The sequence below is a fragment of the Thrips palmi genome, unplaced genomic scaffold (assembly GCF_012932325.1).
Source record: "Thrips palmi isolate BJ-2018 unplaced genomic scaffold, TpBJ-2018v1 HiC_scaffold_5, whole genome shotgun sequence".
Taxonomy (NCBI): domain Eukaryota; kingdom Metazoa; phylum Arthropoda; class Insecta; order Thysanoptera; family Thripidae; genus Thrips; species Thrips palmi.
The window spans coordinates 6,960,740-6,983,411 of NW_023144632.1; the positions used below are offsets into that span (position 1 = coordinate 6,960,740).

General features: G+C 47.4%; 5 protein-coding genes across 9 annotated transcripts in view; 2 read left to right on the forward strand and 3 right to left on the reverse strand.

Moving 5' to 3' along the window:
* Positions 1-13,298, reverse strand: part of LOC117651248 (tyrosine-protein kinase Btk29A) — a 100,274-nt gene extending 86,976 nt beyond the window's left edge. The window contains exon 1 of the mRNA XM_034395074.1: positions 12,234-13,298. Coding sequence (XP_034250965.1) covers positions 12,234-12,386 — 153 coding nt within the window. The 5' untranslated portion in view covers positions 12,387-13,298. The remainder of the gene's footprint in view (positions 1-12,233) is intronic.
* LOC117651251 (mediator of RNA polymerase II transcription subunit 7) lies at positions 13,294-14,617 on the forward strand. Its single transcript, XM_034395082.1, has 4 exons — positions 13,294-13,485; positions 13,599-13,802; positions 13,910-13,996; positions 14,167-14,617. The coding sequence occupies exons 1-4, from the start codon at positions 13,294-13,296 to the stop codon at positions 14,344-14,346; spliced, it is 663 nt and encodes a 220-aa protein (XP_034250973.1). The 3' UTR covers positions 14,347-14,617.
* A 140-nt stretch (positions 14,618-14,757) lies between these two features.
* On the reverse strand, positions 14,758-18,285 carry LOC117651249 (acetylcholine receptor subunit alpha-L1-like). 2 transcript variants are annotated; one of them, XM_034395079.1, is made up of 9 exons: positions 17,940-18,285; positions 17,386-17,552; positions 17,250-17,288; positions 17,070-17,179; positions 16,672-16,903; positions 15,946-16,114; positions 15,721-15,873; positions 15,391-15,584; positions 14,758-15,104 (listed from the first exon to the last, which is right to left on the reverse strand). In XM_034395079.1, the coding sequence occupies exons 1-9, from the start codon at positions 17,983-17,985 to the stop codon at positions 14,859-14,861; spliced, it is 1,356 nt and encodes a 451-aa protein (XP_034250970.1). In that variant the 5' UTR covers positions 17,986-18,285; the 3' UTR covers positions 14,758-14,858. The 2 variants fall into 2 exon arrangements, with proteins under 2 accessions (XP_034250970.1, XP_034250969.1); XM_034395078.1 differs by having other exon boundaries at positions 17,386-18,285.
* A 305-nt stretch (positions 18,286-18,590) lies between these two features.
* LOC117651252 (60S ribosomal protein L27a) lies at positions 18,591-20,595 on the forward strand. 3 transcript variants are annotated; one of them, XM_034395083.1, is made up of 5 exons: positions 18,591-18,685; positions 19,273-19,336; positions 19,494-19,591; positions 19,675-19,818; positions 20,423-20,578. In XM_034395083.1, exons 1-5 carry the CDS (start codon positions 18,683-18,685, stop codon positions 20,549-20,551), a joined length of 438 nt encoding a protein of 145 aa, XP_034250974.1. In that variant the 5' UTR covers positions 18,591-18,682; the 3' UTR covers positions 20,552-20,578. The 3 variants fall into 3 exon arrangements, with proteins under 3 accessions (XP_034250974.1, XP_034250975.1, XP_034250976.1); XM_034395084.1 differs by having other exon boundaries at positions 18,677-18,765; positions 20,423-20,595; XM_034395085.1 differs by lacking the exon at positions 18,591-18,685 and adding an exon at positions 18,795-18,817.
* Positions 20,596-20,930: 335 nt separating this feature from the next.
* LOC117651250 (splicing factor 3A subunit 2) lies at positions 20,931-22,645 on the reverse strand. 2 transcript variants are annotated; one of them, XM_034395080.1, is made up of 6 exons: positions 22,547-22,645; positions 22,030-22,215; positions 21,822-21,955; positions 21,578-21,707; positions 21,372-21,499; positions 20,931-21,293 (listed from the first exon to the last, which is right to left on the reverse strand). In XM_034395080.1, exons 2-6 carry the CDS (start codon positions 22,181-22,183, stop codon positions 21,018-21,020), a joined length of 822 nt encoding a protein of 273 aa, XP_034250971.1. In that variant the 5' UTR covers positions 22,184-22,215; positions 22,547-22,645; the 3' UTR covers positions 20,931-21,017. The 2 variants fall into 2 exon arrangements, with proteins under 2 accessions (XP_034250971.1, XP_034250972.1); XM_034395081.1 differs by lacking the exon at positions 22,547-22,645 and adding an exon at positions 22,391-22,517.
* Positions 22,646-22,672: the final 27 nt, after the last annotated feature.

Sequence of the window (22,672 nt, forward strand, 5' to 3'; positions counted from 1 at the left end):
CCCGCCCTTGTTAAACCAGTCTAAACCCCTCAGCTCCTTTGCCGCGAAATCTGCGTCTCTCTCGGCCTCACGGGCCGAGCCGAGTCGAGCCAAGCCGAGCCGAGTCGAAAAACCCCAGCCAGGCCGTCGAGGGGCCGAGGAGCCCGAGCCAAGGACGCTCGGCAACACGACCGTTCGTCTCGTGTCAGTGCCACCAGCCTTCAAAGCCTTTCGGTTACGTTTTTTCCCTCATAAAAATTCGCCGCAACCGTGAAAAGTAACTCGTCCGGGGTCTCAAAGTTTCCGAGTCGAACAGGGGGAATTACTTACAAAGTGACGGCGCCCACGCCCCGGGGGCTCCAGTAAGCGGCTTTCCGCAACGGAGAACGTTACACACGGGGAAATCACAGTTCCCGTAGTGATTAGACCCGCTTCACGTTTGAGTACTTACTGACTTATAACCCCGGACCACTGTAAATTTGTCGGGATTTTTGTACCACAGGAGTGGGGTCGGATACCTGACCAGGCAGTGAACGAGCCAGGCACGGAAATCCTTGTTCGCTTCAGAAACCCGGCAAAAAAATTACGGGATCACGTGTTTTTGCACGTGCGCCACGGCACTGCGAAGGGTGGCGTCGTAAAGCCGCGCCAAAGGGAACGTCAAAACCTTCGCCTATGGTTTAACTTTTTTCGAACCTTCCAAAAACAAAAACCTTAAAAAAAAAAGTAATTGGTTTTTTTAAATACACTTAAAAAAAATACGGAATTTTCGAAATTCTTCGGACAAGAAACTAAACAGCTTATTTCCATCGTAGGCTCACCACACTTGGTGAGGTTCCCGAACAGCGTTCGAGGTACCTTCACATACAAAGTGTAGGCGGCGACGACGACTGTTCCGCGGCAGCCTCAGAGGCGCGCCTTCCTTCCGCCACACGCGCAGCGCGCGGCATAAAGGCAGCGGGCTGCGAGGCGTGCCGGCGTGCCTCGCGGAAACCACATCAACGTTTGGATGTACTTGACTAAGAGTTGGATGGAATCCTCCACTCGGCGCCGCGCCGCACCGAGGCAGCCAACTTGCGCGCTTGTGTTGTGGCGACCCGCACCGCTCCGCGCTCCGCTGCACGTGGAAAAGGCAGCTCGAGACGCAGCGAGCGTCACGGAGAGATGGCGCCATTCGTTTCCGCGTGTCAATAACGGTGGGCAAGGCAATTTGCAAACTTCACGAAGCGTCGTGCACGCGTCGCGGCCGGCGAAGACGACAGCGGCCCCGTCTAGTTAGGCTGGGCCATCTAAATGGATAAAACTTGCACTCTTTTCCCGCTGAAATAAGGTCCTGAACCGCAACGCAACGCTTTACGACCCGCAAGTACTCCTACACAAGCTCATGCATTCTTGAAACGTGGAGACGGAAAAAGGCAAAACGAATTTCCGGCCCGGACCCACCCAAACCCTCACCTCTCAACGGCTCAGCCAAAATGAGAATCCGTCATGGCGTGCCATAAATAAATGCTGATGCGACGTCTGGTGCTCTTAGACCCCCGCAAGGGTAGAGTTTTCGATGTCCAATCTTTGACAGTTGTTATGATATCGGAAAACTGGGATTTTGATTGAGCAAGTGCAACAGTCAAGGTGTTGTTTTTGGTTACATTTCCGAGAAGAAGTACCACAACACCGATGACGGAAAAAAGTCGATTACGGTTATTACGGTAACTAATTACGCTCTGTAACGGAGCACTTGACTCATTTTTTGCATGTTTCAGACACGTCCGGTGCAGGCTCCTAAGTGCGGCCCGACCACCCAGCGCACCGCCACGAGGGCCTGGTGAGGCTGACGGACGGGGAGAGGACGAGAGCGCGAGGGGGCCGAGGGGGGAGGAAGGGGCAACGACAGCACGACGGGGAAAGGAAGCTATGGATGAAAAATGAAACCTTAATGCTGGGTCATTTCGCAAATGGACAGCCCCGCAGTACCGCGCGGCCGCGCCACTCCCTCCAGAAACAACGCTCAAGAAAAGGCATCCCAGGCCGGCGGGGCCCTCGGTCACAGCTCGGCCGGGATGAGAAATTCGCAACCATCCCGGCGCTACTCTCGCCCATACGTTTGCCGCACTGCACCACTTCTTGTAATTTACTCAGCCACGGGCGGCACCGCCACAAACTATAGGGGCCGCGGGGGTTTGTTCGGGAGGGCTTTCGAGGTTTCCCTGCCTTCACGTTTCAGGCCTTTTCGGCAACTCCGGTAGTGGCGCGGCGCAAACTCGGTTCCATCAAACGCGCGAGGCTGGATTGCCCTCGACGAACACAAACACGGTGTCGGCCCAACTTCCGCACCGGCCTGAAGAACCCCCGTGCCGTCGAAAGCCCTTGACCTGCCCCAAACTAAACGCCGCAAGACACTCGAAACGGCGCTCCGGTGAGGCACCGCTGGGGGCACCACTGGGGGCACCACCGTCGCGGGGCTGGGGGTGATGCCGAACCCGCCCCGCCGTTCCTCGCACCCAGCTCCCACCGCTCACGACGACGTGCCCGAAAAGAGTTTCAAGGTCTTCATTCTATTACGCACGGCTAGGGGCCAAGACATAAAAGTAAATTTCCATAAGCTTAGGAAGCGCCTCATAAAGGATGTCAACAAAATTTCTTGGCGGACGTTTTCAAGTCCTCCTAAAACAACGCATATACCGCACGGTAAGTGATCGCTTAAGGGGTCGCGTGTTTTCTATTGCACATGTTTTCCAAACTAGCCTTTCATAGTGATAACCGTAGTACGTATGCTGCTGACATACAGATTCGTCAGTAAAAAAAAACCTTTCGTTTTTGTGTTGTTTTTGTTTTCTTTCCCTCTTTCTTTTTTTTGGGGGGGGAGGAGGGGGCTGGATCTGACAGTGTATGTGTGTCCGTCCACCTGTCATCGGGCGCTGTTGAAGTAACGGGCAACTCGGAGGACAATCAAGCCATTTTGCATGACAAGCAGTCGCTCTTTTATTCAGAAGCGAAAAGAACACATGTAGGCCCCGCGCCGCGCCATGGCGCGCCGGGCCGCGCTGGGCCAGCCACTTCACATTGGCACTGGACGGGTGCGTTGCCTAAAACGTACAAAACAGAAGAAAGCGGGGGGAGGGGACAAAAGAAGAAAAAGAAAGAACTCATTCAACGGTTTCTGGTTTAGTCGTCGATTTTCGCTCTCGGCGCTATCCTTCATTCGGCTGAGTGTGTGCTGAGGGCGCGCTGCGCGTGGCCCTGCACGGCCTGCACGCCGGGGGGCCCGCAGAGGCCCTGAGGGTGCTCGGCCCGCGCTCGGCCAGGTCACGATGGTCACGACCGCCGTCACGTCTCCATCCCCCCCCCTCTCCTTCCCAAACTAAAGTGCGACACGACTAGAAACCGATGCGGGGTGAGGGGCGCCCGTCTCTCATGCTGATTGCTATAAAATGGCGCCTTGTTCGGCAACAGAGTGCTCTTCGGCGGGTGGGAATGCCACGGACCGGCCGTGTAGTGATCTGCGGGGCGGGGCGGGGCGGAGCCAGGCGGACAGAGAGAGCCTTTCTCACACACGTGGGGCAAGGGGCCCGCCTGGCAGCAGAACGGCAATAAGGAGCAACAACGCGGCAACGCTTCTAACGAATCAATGCCAGCATGGCGAAAAAGAAAATGCATTGGTTCAGCTGGTATTCATTGCCGTGGAAGGCCATTGTGTCACAGCTCAGGTGTTGTTATTGTTTCTTGTGGTGCGGAGGGCTTTGCTCGCGTCGTTCCCGGGCTGCAGAGTGCCCACGCGCGGGCAGAATCGCGCGGGTCCACGCCACGGGGGGTACTTGGGGTGCACGGGGGCGCGTCGTCGCCCTCCTGGAACAGTTTCCCTCGAACCCCATTCCTGGAACGGCGAGAGCCTCAGTCAGCCACGCGGCCGCGGTTCGTGTTCTATTGGGCAGAAGGTCGCTTGGCTAATGGCGCAGCTTCGTCGAGGCTTCAGCCAGCGAGCCTACAGTGGGCGGGGCGGGGCGGAGGGCTGAGAGGTCGCACGGCTGTTTATACACAAGGCACTGCACTGTGGCAAAAAGGTACGGAAAATTCTGTTAATTTTTTTGCCAGGATTCTCCGTAGCCCTCTTATCAATATTCTCCGTAGGCTCTTACAGTATTCTCCGTAGGGCCGCACAGTATTCTCTGTAAGTCCGCACAGTCTTCTCCGTAGGACCTGGAAGACTGTATAGTCCTACGGAGATCTCTGTAAGGTCCTACGGAGAATACTGTGCGGTCCTACGGAAAATACTGTAATGGCCTACGGAGAATATTGATAAGGGGGCTACGGAGAATTACCACAAGCTGTTCACAGAATTTTCCGTAGCTTTTCGCCACAGTGTGTGACGCCATATTCCTCGAATCGGCAATTACTAATTGAGCAGTTCTCGCGAAAAGCTATAATTTCATGTCCCTCCGGCGGGAGGTCGAATGCCGCCGTGGAAACAAACACGGGACGATCAAAAGGACAACAGAGCCAGGCCTTTGTTCTAGAGCACAGACTGTTGGACTAAAACTTCGTACATACGCACGATATCACGTCATATGACGATACACTCTCAGCACGTTACTGACTTTTTGCTCATTTAGTCAGTACTTATGCAAGTAATTTGTGCAACCGTACTTTTCCTTTCTCAAAGAACTACTTAAGAAATATTAAATTATGTACTGAAAATTTGGCTAAAGGAAATTAGTCATACTTACTTAGAAAATACTAAGTATTATTGTTGCTTATACGAATACGTAATTAGTGAGGAAAAAAGTCAGTAACGTGCTGAGAGTGTATCAGGTTAAAAAATAAAAACTGCAGTTTTATTTTTCTGCTTGCTCTGCAAACGGCCTTGCATCCGTCTCAGCAGTGGTAGAAGACACGCCGTGCGGCAACGCCACGAAGGCATGGCGAAAGCGAGACCGGAGAAATAGGAAATTGCCTTCGTCGGGACTTCCAGCTGCCAGGCCGGCTGGCAGACCGCCGGGCGGACCGACACACAACCACTCGCCAGAGGAAATGCAGACGAAAGCGTCCCATCTCGTCATCTCGAGACGGGACGGCGCGATGGCGCGGCACTGCGCACCACTGCGCGCCACTGCGCGCCACCCCGTCCCGTCTCGAGGGCCTCTCGGCTTGCCTCTCGGGCTGCCGCAGCATGGTTGTGCTACGCAGCGAAGCATCCCGCGCAGCGACTCCAAGCATTTCAAACAAACTGCTTCGCGATTGGCAATGCAGCCGGTAATTGGATTGAGCCGGGCCTCCCTTTACATGTTGTGTCCGTGTTCGAAAAAAGTTGTTTGGGCAATTACCAGAAAGCGGACACAAGACCGACGGCCCACAAATCCTTCTTCAGACCCACCGCCTCCTTCCTCGACCCTTCGCCTCGCCCTGTGAGCCCCAGGCCGGCTCAGCCCGGCCAAGCCCGGCCCGGCGGGAGTCAATCCATCTCAACAACTCCAAATCCGCAGCAAAGTTCGCTACGGTCCACCTGTCCACCCCAGCAGCCCCCTGCTCCTCCGCTCCCCCCCCCCCCTCCCCCTTCCGGCCGGCCGGGCTGCCGTGGGCTGCCGGGGTGGCGAGTGGCGCGACTGGCAGCCAACCAATGCACATGAAAACCAGCAAACTATTTGTCTTCCTTGTGCCGCCCGTCCGTGAGCCGCTCGCTCGCCGTTCTGTTCATTAGAAACGTCGGCGAAAAGAGCGGCTTCGGTTCACTCTGCGCCAGTTCCCTTCCCAGAAAATCAATCTTCCTCCCGATAAAACGTGTTGACGGAATCGGTAAGCTTGGACATCATTTCAGTGTAGAATAAACGGACTCCTCTCCCGGTAAGGGATTTTTCATTGACAGCCCACTAAAAACTGAAGGGTGAGAATCGCGACCAAAATTTGGCGAGAAATATTTCTCGTCGTCTTGTGGTGATAATCAAAATTCTTACCAAATTTTGGCATGAATTGTTTTTGCAAGCCATATAACGTGTCAAGAATTTCTCACCACTTGCGGATGGCAAGAATTCTGAATCTCACCGCTAATGAGGAGAGAATTTCGATTCTTACCGCACTACGTACGGTAAGAATTTTTTACTGGCCCTCGGGTGGCTTCATTTCTCACCATTGAGTTTTCAGTGTGAGTGCGAGCAAAACAAAATACAGCATAAAATGGACCACGCTATGGAAAGCCACGTTACTGCCACCAGTATAGTCGCCTCGAAACCCAATAATTTTCCAGTCACGTGTGCGGTCATTTCTAATTGCATTCGCGGATCATGTTCCGACCGCTCCGCCAATCACTGCCCTTCCATTCGGTGTTTGCAGGTTTACGCAAGCCGCCTCCGCTTCGCCCGCACCACACTGCAAAAGGCAAGGGAGCGGCAAGTGGCGGCGCGAGCACACTGGCATGCCGCGCCACCCACTCGCCGTAGCCCGGAAGCGAGGGCCTGAAGGCCCGGGGGCTGCGACTCTCTGAAATGGAGCGCTTCACTCAGTTTGAACAAATCGTCGAACAACGGCGCGGACGTGGAAAAGGTCGGCGAGGCGAGGCGTCGCGGGGCGTCGCGGGGCGTCGCGCCATCCATCCCCGTGGCGGCGGCAGAGGCGCGCGCCGCCACACCACCTCCGCCACTCATTTCCGCTAAGCAGCTGCATGCAAAGCGTTGGCCTTTTCTTTTCGGCCGTCCTTTGAGCGCCGCCCCGGAACGCCCCGGAACGCCTTGGAACGCCTTGGAACGCCCGGCACGCTGCAACATTGAGGAGGCCAGGCAGGCAGGGCACGCCAGGCAGGACGGACAAAGCAGAGGGGCGGCGCGCCATGTTTGCCAGACCGTGGCCCGGCCGCCCGGCCCGGCCGCCTAGAGGAGCGGCAAGAAGGACAGGTGAAAGGAAGGGACGGGCCGGGACGGGACGGGCCACTCGCACCCGAGCTCGCACTTCGCCGACAATGGCGGCAGTGTCAACACGAGTCCAAGACCCTCCTCCGCCGCGCCAAAAAAAAAAAAAAAAAAAAACGTCCTCGCGTACAATGCAGTGGCGTGCGCAGAAATTTTGAAGGGGAGTGGGTCAGTCAAGCGACGCTTTTTGCCTACCTTCAAGCGGGTATCGCAATTTGCCTACCTCGCAGGCGGCAGTGCCAAAAGAAGGGGGTCATGACACCCTCTGACCTCCCCCTTTGCGCACGCCGCTGGTACAATGAGAGAGACCGATCAGCCGACTGACTCCGCACAGCGCTTTCGTCCCTTGGTCTCTCTCGCACCCCTTCGGGCGACGTCCGATGCGAGCAGTGCGAGGGGGTAACGACTTCGGGAATCCGGCTGACAGCAAATTGGGAGGTAATCCGGGGTAATCCGGGGTAATCCAGGAATATTTTTGTTGTAATCCGGAGGTAATTTGGGGGTAATCCGGGGTAATCCGTTATCCGGCTGACACGAAATTTACCAGTCGTTACCCCCTCGGAGCAGTGCGACAGAGGCAGAGGGACGGAATCGCTGGTCGGAACCGCTCGCCTGGCTTGCGGTTGCAGCTGTAACGGATAGGCGCCGTCCAGGGGAACAAAGTGCAAACGTCGGGAATGTCTGTAGCCGGAGTGAGAGGGAGGCGAGGGAAGGGGAGAGAGAGAGAGAGAGAGCTTCCCGTCGCGAGCGGTGCGAAAGTTGAGGCGGAACCGGCAGGCGCGAGATGTGGTGGTGTATACAAAGGCGGCGCGGAAGAAAAGGCGGGAGAACTTCATTACGGAATAACTAGACAATTATGGCCACGATGAAAAGGGCGGGCGGGAGGGGCGGGGCGGGGAGGGGCGGGGCGGGGAGGGGCGGACCGCAGGGACCAGAGGGCGGGTCGCGCCAGATGCTGCTGAATAAATAGAAACCTTCCGAAAAGGCGCCTCTAATTGTCTCCCCGGGACTTTGGCCTTGGCCGGGTGCAGCGCCTGCACTCAAAAAACCTTGCAAAGTATTCTCCGGCATCCCAAAGAACAGAAAATAGTCACATTGACATCAAGTGACTGAAAAATGACAAAATTTAGTCACTCTCTTGAAAGGTGACATCAGGATGATGTCAATTTGACTCATTACAAACTACGAGCAAAACTAACTGGAATTGCATTATTCCTTTCAAAAAGTCGTACGCCATTTGGAAAAGAGGTAAACTGGCGATAACCTGTGAAGTTAAGATCTTGGAGTACACTTGGTCACGATGACGTCCGTTTGATGTCATCCATGAACGCATTTAATCAGCAATTGCGGTGAAAAATTCAGACTTCTCTGGTATTCTGGAAAGTCTATCGCGTTCGGGTGATGAAGTGGAAAATACCAGACATTTTTTCATCCCAAAGAATTGCCGTCACTTTCGAGTCAACTGCCGGGCAGATTCCCGACCGCTGGTCTTAGAGCAGCGGTGAGCAGTCGATCTTTAGATGTCTTCGTGGCGCAGTGGTAAAGAGCTCGCCCCCGAAGCCGAAGACGTGGGTTCGAGTCCGGCCGGCCACGGAGCGACTTTCGACATTTAACGGAGGGAGACACTACTACCACACATAGGCGGGACAACTAAACAGGGGGATATCAGCCGATGAGTAGAGTCGTATCCTTTATACATTTAATGGATTCGTGACATCATTTGACATCAACTTGACGTCAAAATTCCCTAACTTTGACCGTCGACAATGATGTCATTCTGACAAACAGGATTTTGACCATTCTTTGATATCATTTGACGTCTGGATGACAAATTTCTGTTCTTTGGGATTGTATTGCAAACTCTCTTACAAACTATTTTCTTTGCATTGCGAAGTATTTCTTTGCAACTTGCAAAGAAAATGCTTTGCAACGTTACAAACCAATGCTTCGCAACTTACGAGCCATTTCTCTGCAATGCGAAGAAAAAAGTTCGCAAGGGAGTTTGTAATACGATGCCGGAGAATGCTTTGTACTGCAAAGTACTTTTCTTTGCAAGCTTTTCTCAGTGTGCTGCCGACATTCCGGCGCTTCTCTGCAATCGACCAAGGTCAAAGCTGTGTTTTGGGGAGGTTTTTTTTTAATGTTTTTGTTTAGACTCTTCATTTTTTGACAGAAAGGCAGCTTTTCCGTTTTCCCTCCCGTGAACCGCCCACTTGCACGCGCACCGGAAAGGTCGCCCCCGACAACGCAACGCCTCCTCGCCAGGATAACGACGAGCTGGGCGCGCTTGGCGCGCTTGGCGCGCTTGGCGCGCTTGGCGCCACGACTCTCCCGGAAAGTTTGAATGATAGAACGGCACCTCTCCGCAAATGAGGAGGCGCACCTCGCCTCCGTCCGCGTTCCCCGCGTTCCGCGTCTCTGCCAGCAACCCTAATGAGATTCTGCAGCGCCGAGCCGAGCGGCGATACTCCGCGCGTCCGGCTCCAGCCCGCGGGGTATTGCCGGTGGGGCCGCGGATCGCGGAGCAGAAGCAGGTCGGCGACGACGGACCAGCTCACTTCGGATGTCTCTTGGCTGGATGGAATCGATGAGTACCACCACCTCTACTCTCCCTCCCTCTCGCTTACCTGCGCTTACCTCTCCTCGCCCGGAGCCCGGAGAGCAAAAACTCCGATGCACTAGAGAAAAACCTCCTGGACGGGAGAGAACACTCAATCCGTCGCCCGTCGCCATGAATTCATGCATGCGCTCTCAGGAAGGGAACAAGGGAGAAAAGAGATCCTCCCTGCCAGACCCATCCCATCCTTTCGTCGTGAAGTCTCTGTGGTCCATGGAAGTCTGGCTGTCCGGTCGCGTCGTCTGTGTCAGAGAGGTCCTCTCTGGTCTGTGTCGCCCGGCGGCCCGTCTGCCCGCCCGCTGGAAACCGAGGGGGTATGCACTCGCGTAATAGTCGGTACACTCTATCTGTAATAGCTTGCGTAATAATACGCGTAATAGTCGCGTAATAGCCGAAATTGTCAAAATTTTATTAATTTTGGTGTGTTTTAGGCCGTTTTTAGCTAAATTCCGATTAATTTGTGGCGTAATAGAGCGTAATAGCGTAATAGTCGGTACACAGGTTCAGAGAGCGCATACCCCCTCGCTGGAAACCGGTAGAGAGAAGGGAGGGAAATGGATGCATCTTTCAATAATGCACCCGAAAGGTTCCAACCACACAGAGACTTTTACACCCTGCCTTGCGACCGGTGCCCACCGCGTCGGATGGGCCGGAATTGGCAAACAGTCATCAGCGGGACGTAGGGTAGGTCAGGCAGGACATTCGGGTGGCGATAGGCAGCGTGCACTGCTGAGGAAAGTTAAAAGTGTCACCTTGGTTTCTAAGGGAGTGCCCTGAAATTTGCATTGGTTTCCGATTCTCTCTGTCCACTGAAAATCATCAACCGACCCAAGCACGCTGCAATGATCACAAATTGCCGTCCCTGACAGGTCGTTTCGATATTTGCCTCATATAAAGCGGCATTGACACACCTCGAAATCTACTTGGCTTGGCTTTCTTGTTGAGCCCAGTGCCGCGGGCAAGAGATTAATGCAACGGCGTGCTGTCGATTATTTTCCACTATACGCCCTCTTTCCTTTACATTATGCTTTCTTCAATGGCCAGATTCAAAAACAACTTTCTTCCCCTTCAAGGCTGAACCACAACTCAAAATGGAGGTTAATATCGACAAAATAGTTGGCTTGAAAAGAAAAAGATGGTCTTATTTCTCCGTTATGATGTACCAATGCTTTCATCAACAATTAAATACAATGGTTTTCAGAAAGAGAGCTAGAAACTTTTTGTGCATTTTCATTATGAATTGCTTTGGATATACTGTGTGTGGCATGCAAATTACTAAGCCTTCCGTATGTCTTCCAATTTGGAGTATCAACTTGAGTAAGGTGTAGATTGTTATGACAGGTTTGGCCAGACTTTTGTTTTAATAGAAGCCACGCAGTTTACAAAGTCGGTTTTATTTTATTTTTGCAAAGTGCTAACTCAGTATTCAAAGAACAGTGAATATTGAACTTGGCATCGCCAGTTCATTTTTCTAGGTCTAGAATAAAAGTAAATGGGCTTTGAAAAAAAGAAAAAACAATGTAGCAATGCGGCTTCACATTAAAACTAAAGTCTTTGCAAGGTAAAAGAAGTACAGACAGCAGAATTTGGTAAAAGACATTTTAAATTTTATTCCATTTTCACATTTCTCTGCAAACATCTGACAAACATGTTTTATGTTAGTGTCTTAGTTCCAAAATTTTGGTTGAATAAAAAAGACAAATCAAATTTATTTAATTAAATAAAAGACACAAAATGTAGACATTTTTGAAGTCATTGATTGTCACCAATTTTGAGACTCAGGAGAAAAGAAAGTGTCTCATAGTCAAATAAGATAAGTGAATGTTAAGCGAAAATAAAAACCACACACAATGCAGATGTCACAAATAACATTAGCATATTTAAGACACAAAAAATAGTAAGCAAGACAAACATGCCAAACTAACATGTTTTTGAATTTGTGTTGGGTGTGTGGGGATGAGTGTGTTTTGAGTGTATTTGTGAGATGGGTTGTTCTTTTGTTTGAAAGAAAAATAAAGAGATGTGGGAAAAAGCATGCAAAGAAATAAAAATAGATACCAAAAATTATTTTGCACTCCATGCTGATGAGACTAAAATTTGTGAATCTAAAAAAGAGAGGTCAGTGTCTGTCTATTTCTAAAGAAGCTTCGGCATAGCACACCACACACTAGTACATTCTAGGCAACGAAAACAACACAAATGCAGCTCTGATTCTGGCCAACAGAGGACCACTAAAAAACGCATGTCCATCGGCAACACACTTCAAACGGAAACTCAGCAGACAATAAATGCAGCTACATATATACAGAATTGTAAGAAAAGCACAATTCAGGAAATGCAAAAGGTCTCAACAGGGCAAAATGGCCAAAAACCAGGAGAGAAACACAAAACTACTGTAAATCATAATGTGGCAACATCATTGGCAATGGCTGCAGCTCTTGAAACACTTACATTCAAAGCAAGCTAATCAACGCAAAATAAAATGAGAGTTCAAAAGAGTTCATCATATTCAAACATGTCAAAAATGGATTAGCTCACAGATGTGTAATAAAATTTCAGGGACTGACACGCAAATTATGTTTTTCTGCGGTGATTACAAATACTGCTTTAGAAAGTAACCATGGGGTCAGCACAAATATAAAGTTCTTGAGATGTATCAGTCCGCTGACTCAACGAGCAAACCATAGGGTTAACGACGGGAAAACAATTTAAAACCACCACCAAAGTAAGTTTAAAATGCTTACCTCTCCTTCACTGTCATAGTAGATGAGATGTCGCTTGGTAAGGACAAACCAGCGCTGCTTGAAGTTGATTGGTGAAAATCTCTTCTTGTTCTGCGACCGTTTGATCATAAATCCTTGCTTGATTATTTCTTCTCCTCCATCCTTACTAGCCATAACTTTGTATGTTGCCCCTGAACCAAGTTCTCACCCCAGCTAACTGAGTCAAAGCAGTTGAGGCTTCCGAAGAATAGTTGACCAGTCCACACAAACCAATGATGACGAACGTTCATTCGCGCAATTCACCACTCATTATAAGAAACGCACCATTTGCACTTTGCTTGTTCAAACATAATCTGGGAAAAACACTATCATATGGTGGTGCGAAACTGAAGGTTAGACCCAAATGTTTTAAGAGTCTTATCAATAAAACAACAGTGCTTCAGCTAGACACAATTTCATTCAAACGGGACACACGGAATTAACTATTGTAACAGGCAATCAATGATAACACGGACATGTAAAGGTGGTATCCTAATCATTTTTCCTGTTTTCACCAAGTAAATAAATACATTGCAAACGGCACGGTGAAATGAAATGTCAACACGAAAGGCGGAAACGATGGTATTTGCGGCGACTGCTAAAGTCCGCGCAGAGATGATTTTAAATTTTAATCCCATTATTTTGGAAAATTACTACACAAAATAACTAAAAATATTTTATTTGTTTTAAAAATTATTTTATCGGATACACACCATATTTCCACCACGGGAATTACAAGAACTTTGAGAAGGATTTAGTGTTTTGCTTGACTCCGTTTGTACTGAAACCGCAATGGCGATTCGCTGTAAACAGTAAAGTCGTGTTTATACTTGTGAGTTCTACTTATCAGGGAAATATGGAGAAGATTTATGACCTTTTAAAAAATTTTGCCGATGAACATTCCAGTGCCAGTCACGATTATTGAAAGATTGGTCTCGTAGCTTCAGAAGGTCCCTATTTTAAGTGAAAGTGCAAGTTCTTGTAGGTTAGTGTGGCCGACGTTCCCATTGAGCCTTCGTCAGAATTCTCTGAGTTTTTCGAAATGGCAGCTCCCGAAGCAAGTCAAGTGAGCTCTCTGCCACTGCCTCCAATGCAGTATATACAATTGTATTCAGAGGAAAATATTCGTCGAGGAAGAAATCTCCGCCCGCCTCCTCCCATTCAAGACACCTACTCCATGTTTGGGAATGCCTTCAGTGCTGATGATTTGATTATTCGCCCTTTGGAATCACAGGTAACCTTCATAGCCATTAATAATAAAGATATCTATCTTAAGCTGATTGTCAGCGTACCTGGCATTTTCTTGTGTGCTTTCTCCTGTATTCAATTTTGTTTTGTATGTTTCAGGGCTTCAAACGATTATATCCCCAGCACTTTGATCGCCGCAGAGAACTTCGGAAGCTTAATCATTCCTTACTAGTAAATTTCCTTGATATGTTGGATTTGCTTGTCCTGTGTCCTGACTCACCCCGTCGTGCCGAAAAAGTAGAGGATCTCAATTTACTTTTCATCCACATACATCATTTATTGAATGAGTTTCGTCCCCACCAGGTTGGTTTATTTCATTCTTCCTTTGTATTTCTACTAGCATTTCTACTTGGAATTCATCCCCTTGCTATTATGTGAAGAATTTTCTGAATTGTTTTGTTTTTTTCCAGGCTCGTGAAACATTGAGGGTAATGATGGAACTTCAAAAGCGGCAAAGAATTGAAACGGCTGCTCGGTTTCAGAAGCATTTAGACAAGGTACTGCTTATTAGTTATTGTAAACCCTTGGCTTCTTATATTCACTGACAATCACCTGATGTTTACTTTTATCTGGCTCCTTATTTCTCTTTTTTAGGACAGATGATTTCATTATTTTATGGCAGATTACTGTTGGTGAATCTTAATTGAACCATCTTTTACTTTTTCAGGTTCATGAGCTGTTACAACAAGCACTCCACAATCTTCCAGATTCATCTGAAGCAGATAGTAAGCTGATGATTCCCACCGAAGCATTTGAAGATATGGATACATCTAGTGACAACAAAAAAGACTCAGATGCTGTTGATATTCTTGATAGACTCATGTGTGATATTGTAGATAAACTGTAACCAAAGTTGTTGTTTTTCAAGTTTTCATTTTTTTTGTTATGCTGATGTATTTATTGTTTAAATGTATGGAGAAGGAAGATTTAAATCATGTAAGGTTCCTTATTATTATTTGTATTATAGTTTGGGAGGCCCTGATAATTTTTTGCCAGTCATATTGATATGAGACAGTGCAAGTTCATTTATGTACATTAGGCTAAAACTTTCTCCTTTTTTACCATGGATCCAACCGATCTACCCTACTTGCAATAAATTTATCAAGGCCTTGTGTTAATATTTGTGTAATTTTGCCTGTTTTGGTGTAGTGTATTTGGTTGTGAGGTTCAGGGAACACTATTCATTCCTGTACTGTAATTTCAATTCTTGTTAGAAAGCAGGCTGTGACCTGCAGTTGTTAACGAATTGAAACAAAACTTGTGGTTTGAAGAAGGCTGATATTAGTCTGTTCACAGTCTTAAAGAGTTATTTTCACATTTTTGTATCCTTGGGGTATTTTTGAGTAATTTACATCTCAATTATTCTATTACTTCAGGGTCTTCATAAATTGTTACAGCATGTGCAAGATATAAGCCAAGCACACTAAAAGCTAAGAGAAAAATGATACAGACGCAACGGTTAAGGAAACTTGCAGTAAAATCCCAAATCCTATCTGGACCAGGACTTCGTTGAGCTGACATCTGAACAGGTGACGCAGCTTCTTCACTGTTAGGATCTTCGTTGTCCTCACTCCTGCCGTTGTCCACTCCAGGCAATTCTCCTCTCTGCATGTGCAATGCAGGCATCAACTCAATTGCTTGACAATAATTCTGGAGGGTAAACACCTTTTTGCTACTAGTGCTAAGAGAATTGTACTTTTTGTTTCACTTAAAACTGCTTTCTTGCCAAAGCATTTCTTTTATTGCAGAGGAGGGTAATTCAAGTCCTAAGCTCATAAGAGTCGACATTTTTGAGGCCGATGTAAACTGCTTCAAAAATGTTTTCTGAACTTACTCTACTAGTCTCGCAATTCCCCTTCCTGCACGTCAAAAGTTTGCTTTTAAAACTTACCTGTTCTGGTGCCGAGAGTGCCAGGGCTTTTAGACACAATTTCCCAACTTCTGCATGAAACAGCCATGTTTGGAAGGAGTAAAGCCAGCGAGGAGCCTCTGGTGGTTTTGTTGATTTGGGCACCACAATATTAACAAGTAGTACCATAAAGGTTGCTATTGCCGAGAGGATGAGTAGTCCCGTGTAAAATGTCACTGTGTTATAAGGGAAATCATCTTTTAATTTATACTGCATGTAATTCAGTACATAGTTACATAATTATTTTTTCCCCTTCCAATCCTTATGAAATTTAGCACAAAGAAAAACCTTCATGGTGGTACATGTACTTACCAACAAGTGGAGAAGGATCTTCATATGGCTCAAGATATTCAAAAAGCAAACTGGATGCAAGAACTGTGCCAAAAGTGCTGCAGCAGCAAAGTCCAAGTCTAGTGAAGGATTTAATGGGAAGGATAAATGAGCCCAGTAACATCAGACTGAGAACTGGAACAAATGGAAGGATGCTGTGAGGTCACAAATTTTCAAGGCAGTTTTATGTCCGTTGAGGATACATACCAACTGCTGGCCCAATCAGAGCCGCTGAAATATTTACTCCTCTGGAGTGCAGTTTAATTCTGTAGATCAGAGCCGTAGCCATAAACGGGTCGGGACCAAAGGCAAAATTTCTTTTCTCCAGTGTAGTTACAATCCAGTCATTGCCAGGAATGTAGTAGCTCATCTCGGTCTGTAATAAGGTGAAGAACTGAAAATGTTTGTACTGCAAACCAAAAGAAATTTTTTTTTTCTTTTCCACTAAATTTACTATGGGTAATGTCATATGATCAGATAAAGAAAACCTATTCACTAACAAAAGATTTGATGGAATACCAATAAACAATAATTGTTATGGCGTGGGGTTTTATTTGCGCACCCACAAAAATCTTCTTTTTGTGCACCAAACCACCATGATCCAAATCTCAATGGTCGGTTTTCATGAAAAACTATCATTATCTATCCGCGTGTAGTCCCAAGGCAAGGCGCGCTGAATTGGGCGGATCTGAAGGGAAGTGGAAAACCGCTCCCTCCCCATCCCCTGCACCCTATTGCCCAGATTTATTAGATCGAACAAAATATATGTACACAAAAAACTTTCAGTCGTGGCTCCAGCCCGGGGGAAGGCCATGGATCCTCCAGTCAGACCACTCTGTAGGGCAAATGGTGCGGCATGGTTCCCTCCAAAAACAATTCTGGGTTTGCCCCTCAAAACATATCTGCTCGAAAAAAATGCGGTGCGGTGCTGACCTGGCCGGATTCGTTGACGGACATGACGCTGATGTCCTTGTGCAGGCGGAAGTCGGGGCCGATGAAGGAGGAGCAGTCGGCCTGCACGTGAGGCCAGTAGAAGGACGACACCTCGCAGCTGCCGCCCATCTCCGTGCCGCTCGTGCAGCGGACGTTGCCGTTCGAGGAGACGCTGCACAGCACGGGCCAGAAGTCCGCCTGCGGCCGGTCGTCATCACGAAACCACGGCAAGCTTCAAAGTTTGAGAAAAAAAAGGCGATGAGATGTTTAGTGGGGCGAAACTGTGTGGATGTCGGCGAAGCTCGGGTGGAAAAAATGGAACGCTCTCGGGGAAGCATTTGTTGAACGGGGAATGCTGGGGAATGACCACACATTCCCGCCCTTCTGGAGCTGCATACGTGTTGTAGGTGACGATGGGAGGTATCCAAATGTCGTTTGAACTGATCTGGACCTCCTGCACGCCGTCATATTGCGCCGGATCCCAAGTGAGAAACTGGTCGGTCCACCGCTGAAAAGACAACAAAAGTTGAATTGACCCGCATCGAATGGCGTAGAGGGTGAGAGGGTGAGAGCCTTACCAAGCTCGCTAGCACCTCTGCCTCAAGCGTGCGGTGGACCTATCAAATGAAAAATGGTTCAAGTTAGGCCGTGCAACAGATAAAAAGGTCAAGAAAGAGGGCGGGGCAGACTGGTAAACCACACAAATGTACGCACAACCCTGGCTCTCCTCACGAAGACCTCCGTGGTGATGTTCACGAACTTCCTGGGTGCACTCTGGCGGTCGTACTGGCACAGCAGGTCCCTCCGTAGCCTCGGCCTGGCTGTTGAAGCGGCCGGCGGCTCGCCATAAGCGTCGGGCTCGCACAGCATCTCAGCGCCACCTGACACAATTAGACAATATGAATACACAGATACTCGTTTCCCCGAAAGCATTTTTCGCACTGACGCTTCTTGTGCGGTCCGGCCGGACAGCACGGGAGGGCAGAGCAGGGCTACGCCCATCAAGGGGGCTGGAAAGACGAAGGACTCATGGCTTCGTAGTGGCGCGCCGGCTGGGTAGGCAACCCCTTAGACGCACGCGTAGAGATAATGCGTCAGGTCAAGGATGAGCTTTTCGACACCTTTCAAAATCTGGGGCAAGAGGGTTTTTTGTCGGGGGGGGGGGCTATATTCTGCTAAGAAGTTTAGGATCTCCACACGTGCCCCGCAACTAAGTCCATTAAGCGCCTATCATTGAGCCGTTACTCCGAGGGGTACGTTGAAAAGACCTTTCACGGCAGCGAGCGCTAGTAGAAGGAACACGACGTAAGCCATGGCGATGAGCTGAACTGACTGATAGGGCGCCCCGTCCTCACGCCCCCAGGCCACACCAGACGCATAGCCCCTCCCCCTCCCCCCTCTCTCTGCTCCCTGGAGACCGTCTGTTGTGTCGAGCCACAGACAGTGATTGTCTATGAGACAGTGTAGTTTGCCTACGGCAAAAATGCTGGTTTTGGTTCACTCCCCACCTCAGTCCAAGACCCGTCCAGATAATCACTCCATAATTAACTTTCCAGATTCAGACTTTTATTTGTCAAAAACTATACATTCAGAGTGAACATGGTCATTGAAATACACGAGCTTAATACAGATTCATTTATTTTAGAACATATAATAGTAAAAACAAGGATTGAACTGTAAGCATGTTTGGTATTTCCTTGCCCGTGTTAAACTTTAAAATAAGACCAGCGTGATGTACAATTTGAATCATCCGCGTGCCGTATTGTGGCAGCCTTGCTACTTCCGGTAGCATAGTTGGTTAAGATTAATTTCTACGCGCCTAACTTTTATATTTTTTCAAATAAATTTTTATTTGAGAAATCCTATCATCGTTATGCTGCATGTTTTTCAGATTAACGCATCAATATTATCTTTTTAGAAGTTTCATTCGGGTGCAAATGTTGGCAGTGGTGGAGAGACCGGTGAGGCTCCGGCGGCCATTTCTCCATTCTGTTCTCTGTTCAGATCCACGATGGTGAGTTTGTGGCGTGTTGTTTCTCTCCTCCAAAATCCACGAATTTAACTGCAATCTTCCAATTATCTTCCTCAAAAATGGTTCAGATTTGTTGCGCTTTTCACGATAAAATTTCCAGGTTTCATAGTTATGGTGCGGGAATTGTAGTTCACTCAAGATATTTGATAATGTTAATTGAGTTGTCACCGTCCGTTTTTCAGTTGGGTCTGATATTGTTTCCCTAGACATGCTGTTTACCTTACTAATCTTGAAATTTGTCATCTGGGGAAACCGGCCTTATTCTATTTTAGAGAAGTGGCTCATTTACGTTGATATGTACTCTTACGTGGAGGCACTGTGAAGTGTAAACACATGTGCCCGATCCTCGGAACCGGTTCAGATGTAGTCTTTTTCCACTGATATTTCTGTGCAACGTCCCGTGTCGCTTTCGTTATAATTAGAACCGTGCATTGTTTGTGTTTCAACCATTAGACTTACTTGGGCTGTAAAAATAATATTCCGATAGGTTATGGTAGCCCCATAGTTGTTTAGTGCGGCTTTACCATTCGTGTCACCAGTTGTCTGACTACCTCGCTTTTTTGTTGCAGGCCACCACCAAGAAGAAGACAAGGAAGTTGCGTGGTCACGTCAGCCACGGCCATGGACGTATTGGTGAGTTTGTCAGGCTTCTTTTGTGTTTACTAGAGCAATTACTGTACAGGTTGTTTTCCGTATATTAGTCTCATATTTGTGTTTTGGTATGTCAATGCTTCGGTTATCTTTCGAGTTCTGTTGTGTCAGGCTAATGGTTTCCATGAATTTTTGACAGGCAAACACAGGAAGCATCCTGGAGGTCGCGGTAATGCTGGTGGCATGCACCACCACCGTATCAACTTCGACAAGTACCATCCTGGATATTTCGGCAAGGTATGTGCTTGCAAAGAACCTGTTAAATCTACTTCTACTCTGAAACTTATTTGCTCATTACTATCTTTTTCTTTTCTATTTAGCTTGGTATGAGGAACTACCATGTGAGGAAGAATCAGAAGTTCTGCCCCACCATCAACCTAGACATCCTGTGGACCCTTGCATCCAGGAAAGACAGGCTAACTGCCACTGCTGAGAAGGCTCCTGTCATTGATGTTGTCAAACACGTGAGTATTGTCTGAGCATTGCCTGTAAGGTAGCTTGAGGTTTTGAAAAATAATAGCAACTAGTCCTGCTTCTCAGCACTTGCTCTCAATATTGGCTTGCTTTTATCCAAAGTGGCTGTTAAGGTTTGCTGTCAGGAGTTATCAGACTCTCAATTTGTACTCTCCATCTGTGAATGTTGGAGCATTGTTCACTCTTGTGATGATTTAAACAAGTTTAGCGACGAGCGGACTGATCCACTGATGTTTCATTTTGTCTGACAAATGAGTGTGCAAGCTTCTATCACAAACATTCCGTCGGTAATCTAGTTAGCTTCAGGGGCAAAGAAATTTTATGGGAGATGTGGCTTGAGGTTTTATTTACAGTACTCTCACTCTTCTTATTGTTCACTCCTATGATGATTTTACATGTTTAGCGACAGGCGGACTGATCCACTGATGTTACATTCTTTCTGATTTGAGTGTTCAAGCTTGAAGTTGCATTTTAGTAAATCGTGGGCACTATCATGTTTTATCATTTGTTTTGCTTTGAAGAAGTCTTGATGTCTTGAATTAGTTGTATGGGATTCTCCTTGCACAGTTTTCACAATTTTCTTATTTGTTTCAGGGATTCTACAAGGTTTTGGGCAAGGGCCACCTTCCCAAGGTGCCTGTCATCGTCAGGGCCAAGTTCTTCTCCAAGTCAGCAGAAGAAAAGATCAAGGCTGCAGGTGGTGCTTGCGTTCTTCAAGCATAAGTTACATTTATGTAAAAAAATAAAAAATTAACGTATAATAAACACGTTAAACCCATTCTTCTTCTTTTTCCTGTTCTCGTTGTTAGAAACATTCCATTATGCCAGTGAGTATCTGTGACCAGGTGACCTCATGCATGGTAGCTTCAGAATTGGTTGCTCAATGCAGCTTCTGGACTTCTGGGTCTTATTGGTATGTTGTTGCCACTAGACACCCTATTGCAATTCATTAGTGAATAGAAGTCTTTGCCTGAATGGCATATACAGACACTCAGCTCCTTCTGAGCGCCTATAGTTCAAATTCACCTCCTGGAATTGGAGTCTCTCCACAACCTTCCATCCCTTAAGGGTGAACTTCATGTTAGAAAAAAGTGAAGCAACATTTCAGTACCTTCTTTATTAATCACTTACAAAGAACATAAAATAAAATCCCTGGGCATAATACATCATAATTGAAAACTGATACTTGTTACACCATTTGATGTGGAGGCATCATCATGCCACTGGGTGGTGGTGGAGGAACAGGATTGAACATAGCCATACCTGACTGGGGGGGAGGGGGTAACATGTGTGGATGGGGCATGCCTGGGCGCATGGATGGCATGAGGGGTTGAGGGGGACCTGGCATGGGTTGACCAGGCATTCCCATCTTCTCAAGCTTGAAGGCAAACTGTAGGAAAAACTGCTTGGTGTCCCTGTTCCAGTGCGTCCAGAACTTCTCTTTGTCGACCTCTCGGCTGGGAACCTGATCACACACATTTGAACAGCATGTTGAAAGTAATGAATCAGAAATGAAATTTCATTAACTTTTAATGAGACATACCTTGAAGGAGATAGTTTCATAAGGCTCTGCAGCAAACAAAAGGTACTGCCACTTCCTGTCTGGAGGCTCAACCTTTTGTTCATAGGCAGACATAAAACGATGCCTTGGTCCGACTGTTTCAGCAATTTCTAAACAGTAAAGATTTTTTTTTTTAATTTTTACTGAATAAGATAAGAAAAGACTTTTGGAAATCAACCAATATTTACCTGGGTAGTCAACTTGGAACAACAGGGATTGCTGACCTGAATCAGGATCTCTTTGTTTAGTTACTCGATAACCAGGACGACCAATTTTCACAAACTTCTTGGGTTCAACACGGGCTTTTTCAGGTGCAGGCTGAACAAGAGAAACAGCACCAATAAAACAAATAGTACTGACAAAGTACAGTCAAAACAGGCACTGGAGATGCCCAAGACACCGTTTGGTGTAATTTTTATCGTGACCTCATACCTGCTGGGGTGCGTCTTTGGCTTCTTTTGCAGCTCGACGAGCAAGATTGGCCTGATGCTTTTTACCCTGAGTGTGGGCAAGGTAGCTTCCCTCATTGTTGTGTAAAGTCAAACACAGTTTACACTCATATGAGCCTGAAAAATTTCAGTAAAATATTAAGATGAAGATGGTAGCTTTAAAATACAAAATAAAATGCCAAAAAACTTACCCAAGTGATTTTTCATAAAATAGGGGTCTTTCTGAAGATCAATTGTCTCGAGAGCCAACTGCCGGAGACGCTCTCTCCTGTCCCGATTGGTTTCTGTCCATGATGCAACACCTCCTCCGCCTGTTTTACCACCAGCTCTATTTTGGAAATCCATAGCTGGCTGATTGTCGAACTAAATCAATAATCCTGAGAAAAGAAATTTAAGTTAATGATGATGGGATTAAAATTGTTCAGGTATACTGAGTAAGGTAACTCAATTAAAAGTTAAGCAGACACACATGAAATGCCGAATTCAGAGAAAACAAATAAACACTTAGAACATATGAAACTGAAATGAGTAATTGATAAAGAAAACACCTACAGGAAAACTTAAGGAAACTTAACCCCAAAAGTAACAGAACTAAAAGCACAACAGATCAGAATACAAGATGAAAACAGCAATGGCACGTGTAGAGGAGAGAGATCACATCTCTAAACAAGCTCAGAGAGCAAAATTATTCCAGTTAAAGCGCCATACCTTTTAATTTCTGTTATTTTTTAGCATAGTTTACGACACCGCAGCCATAACTGAACTGCCAATAACGCTCCAGGGCTGTCGATACTAAACACCGGTTTTCTGTAAACAAAATAATAATTCATTATT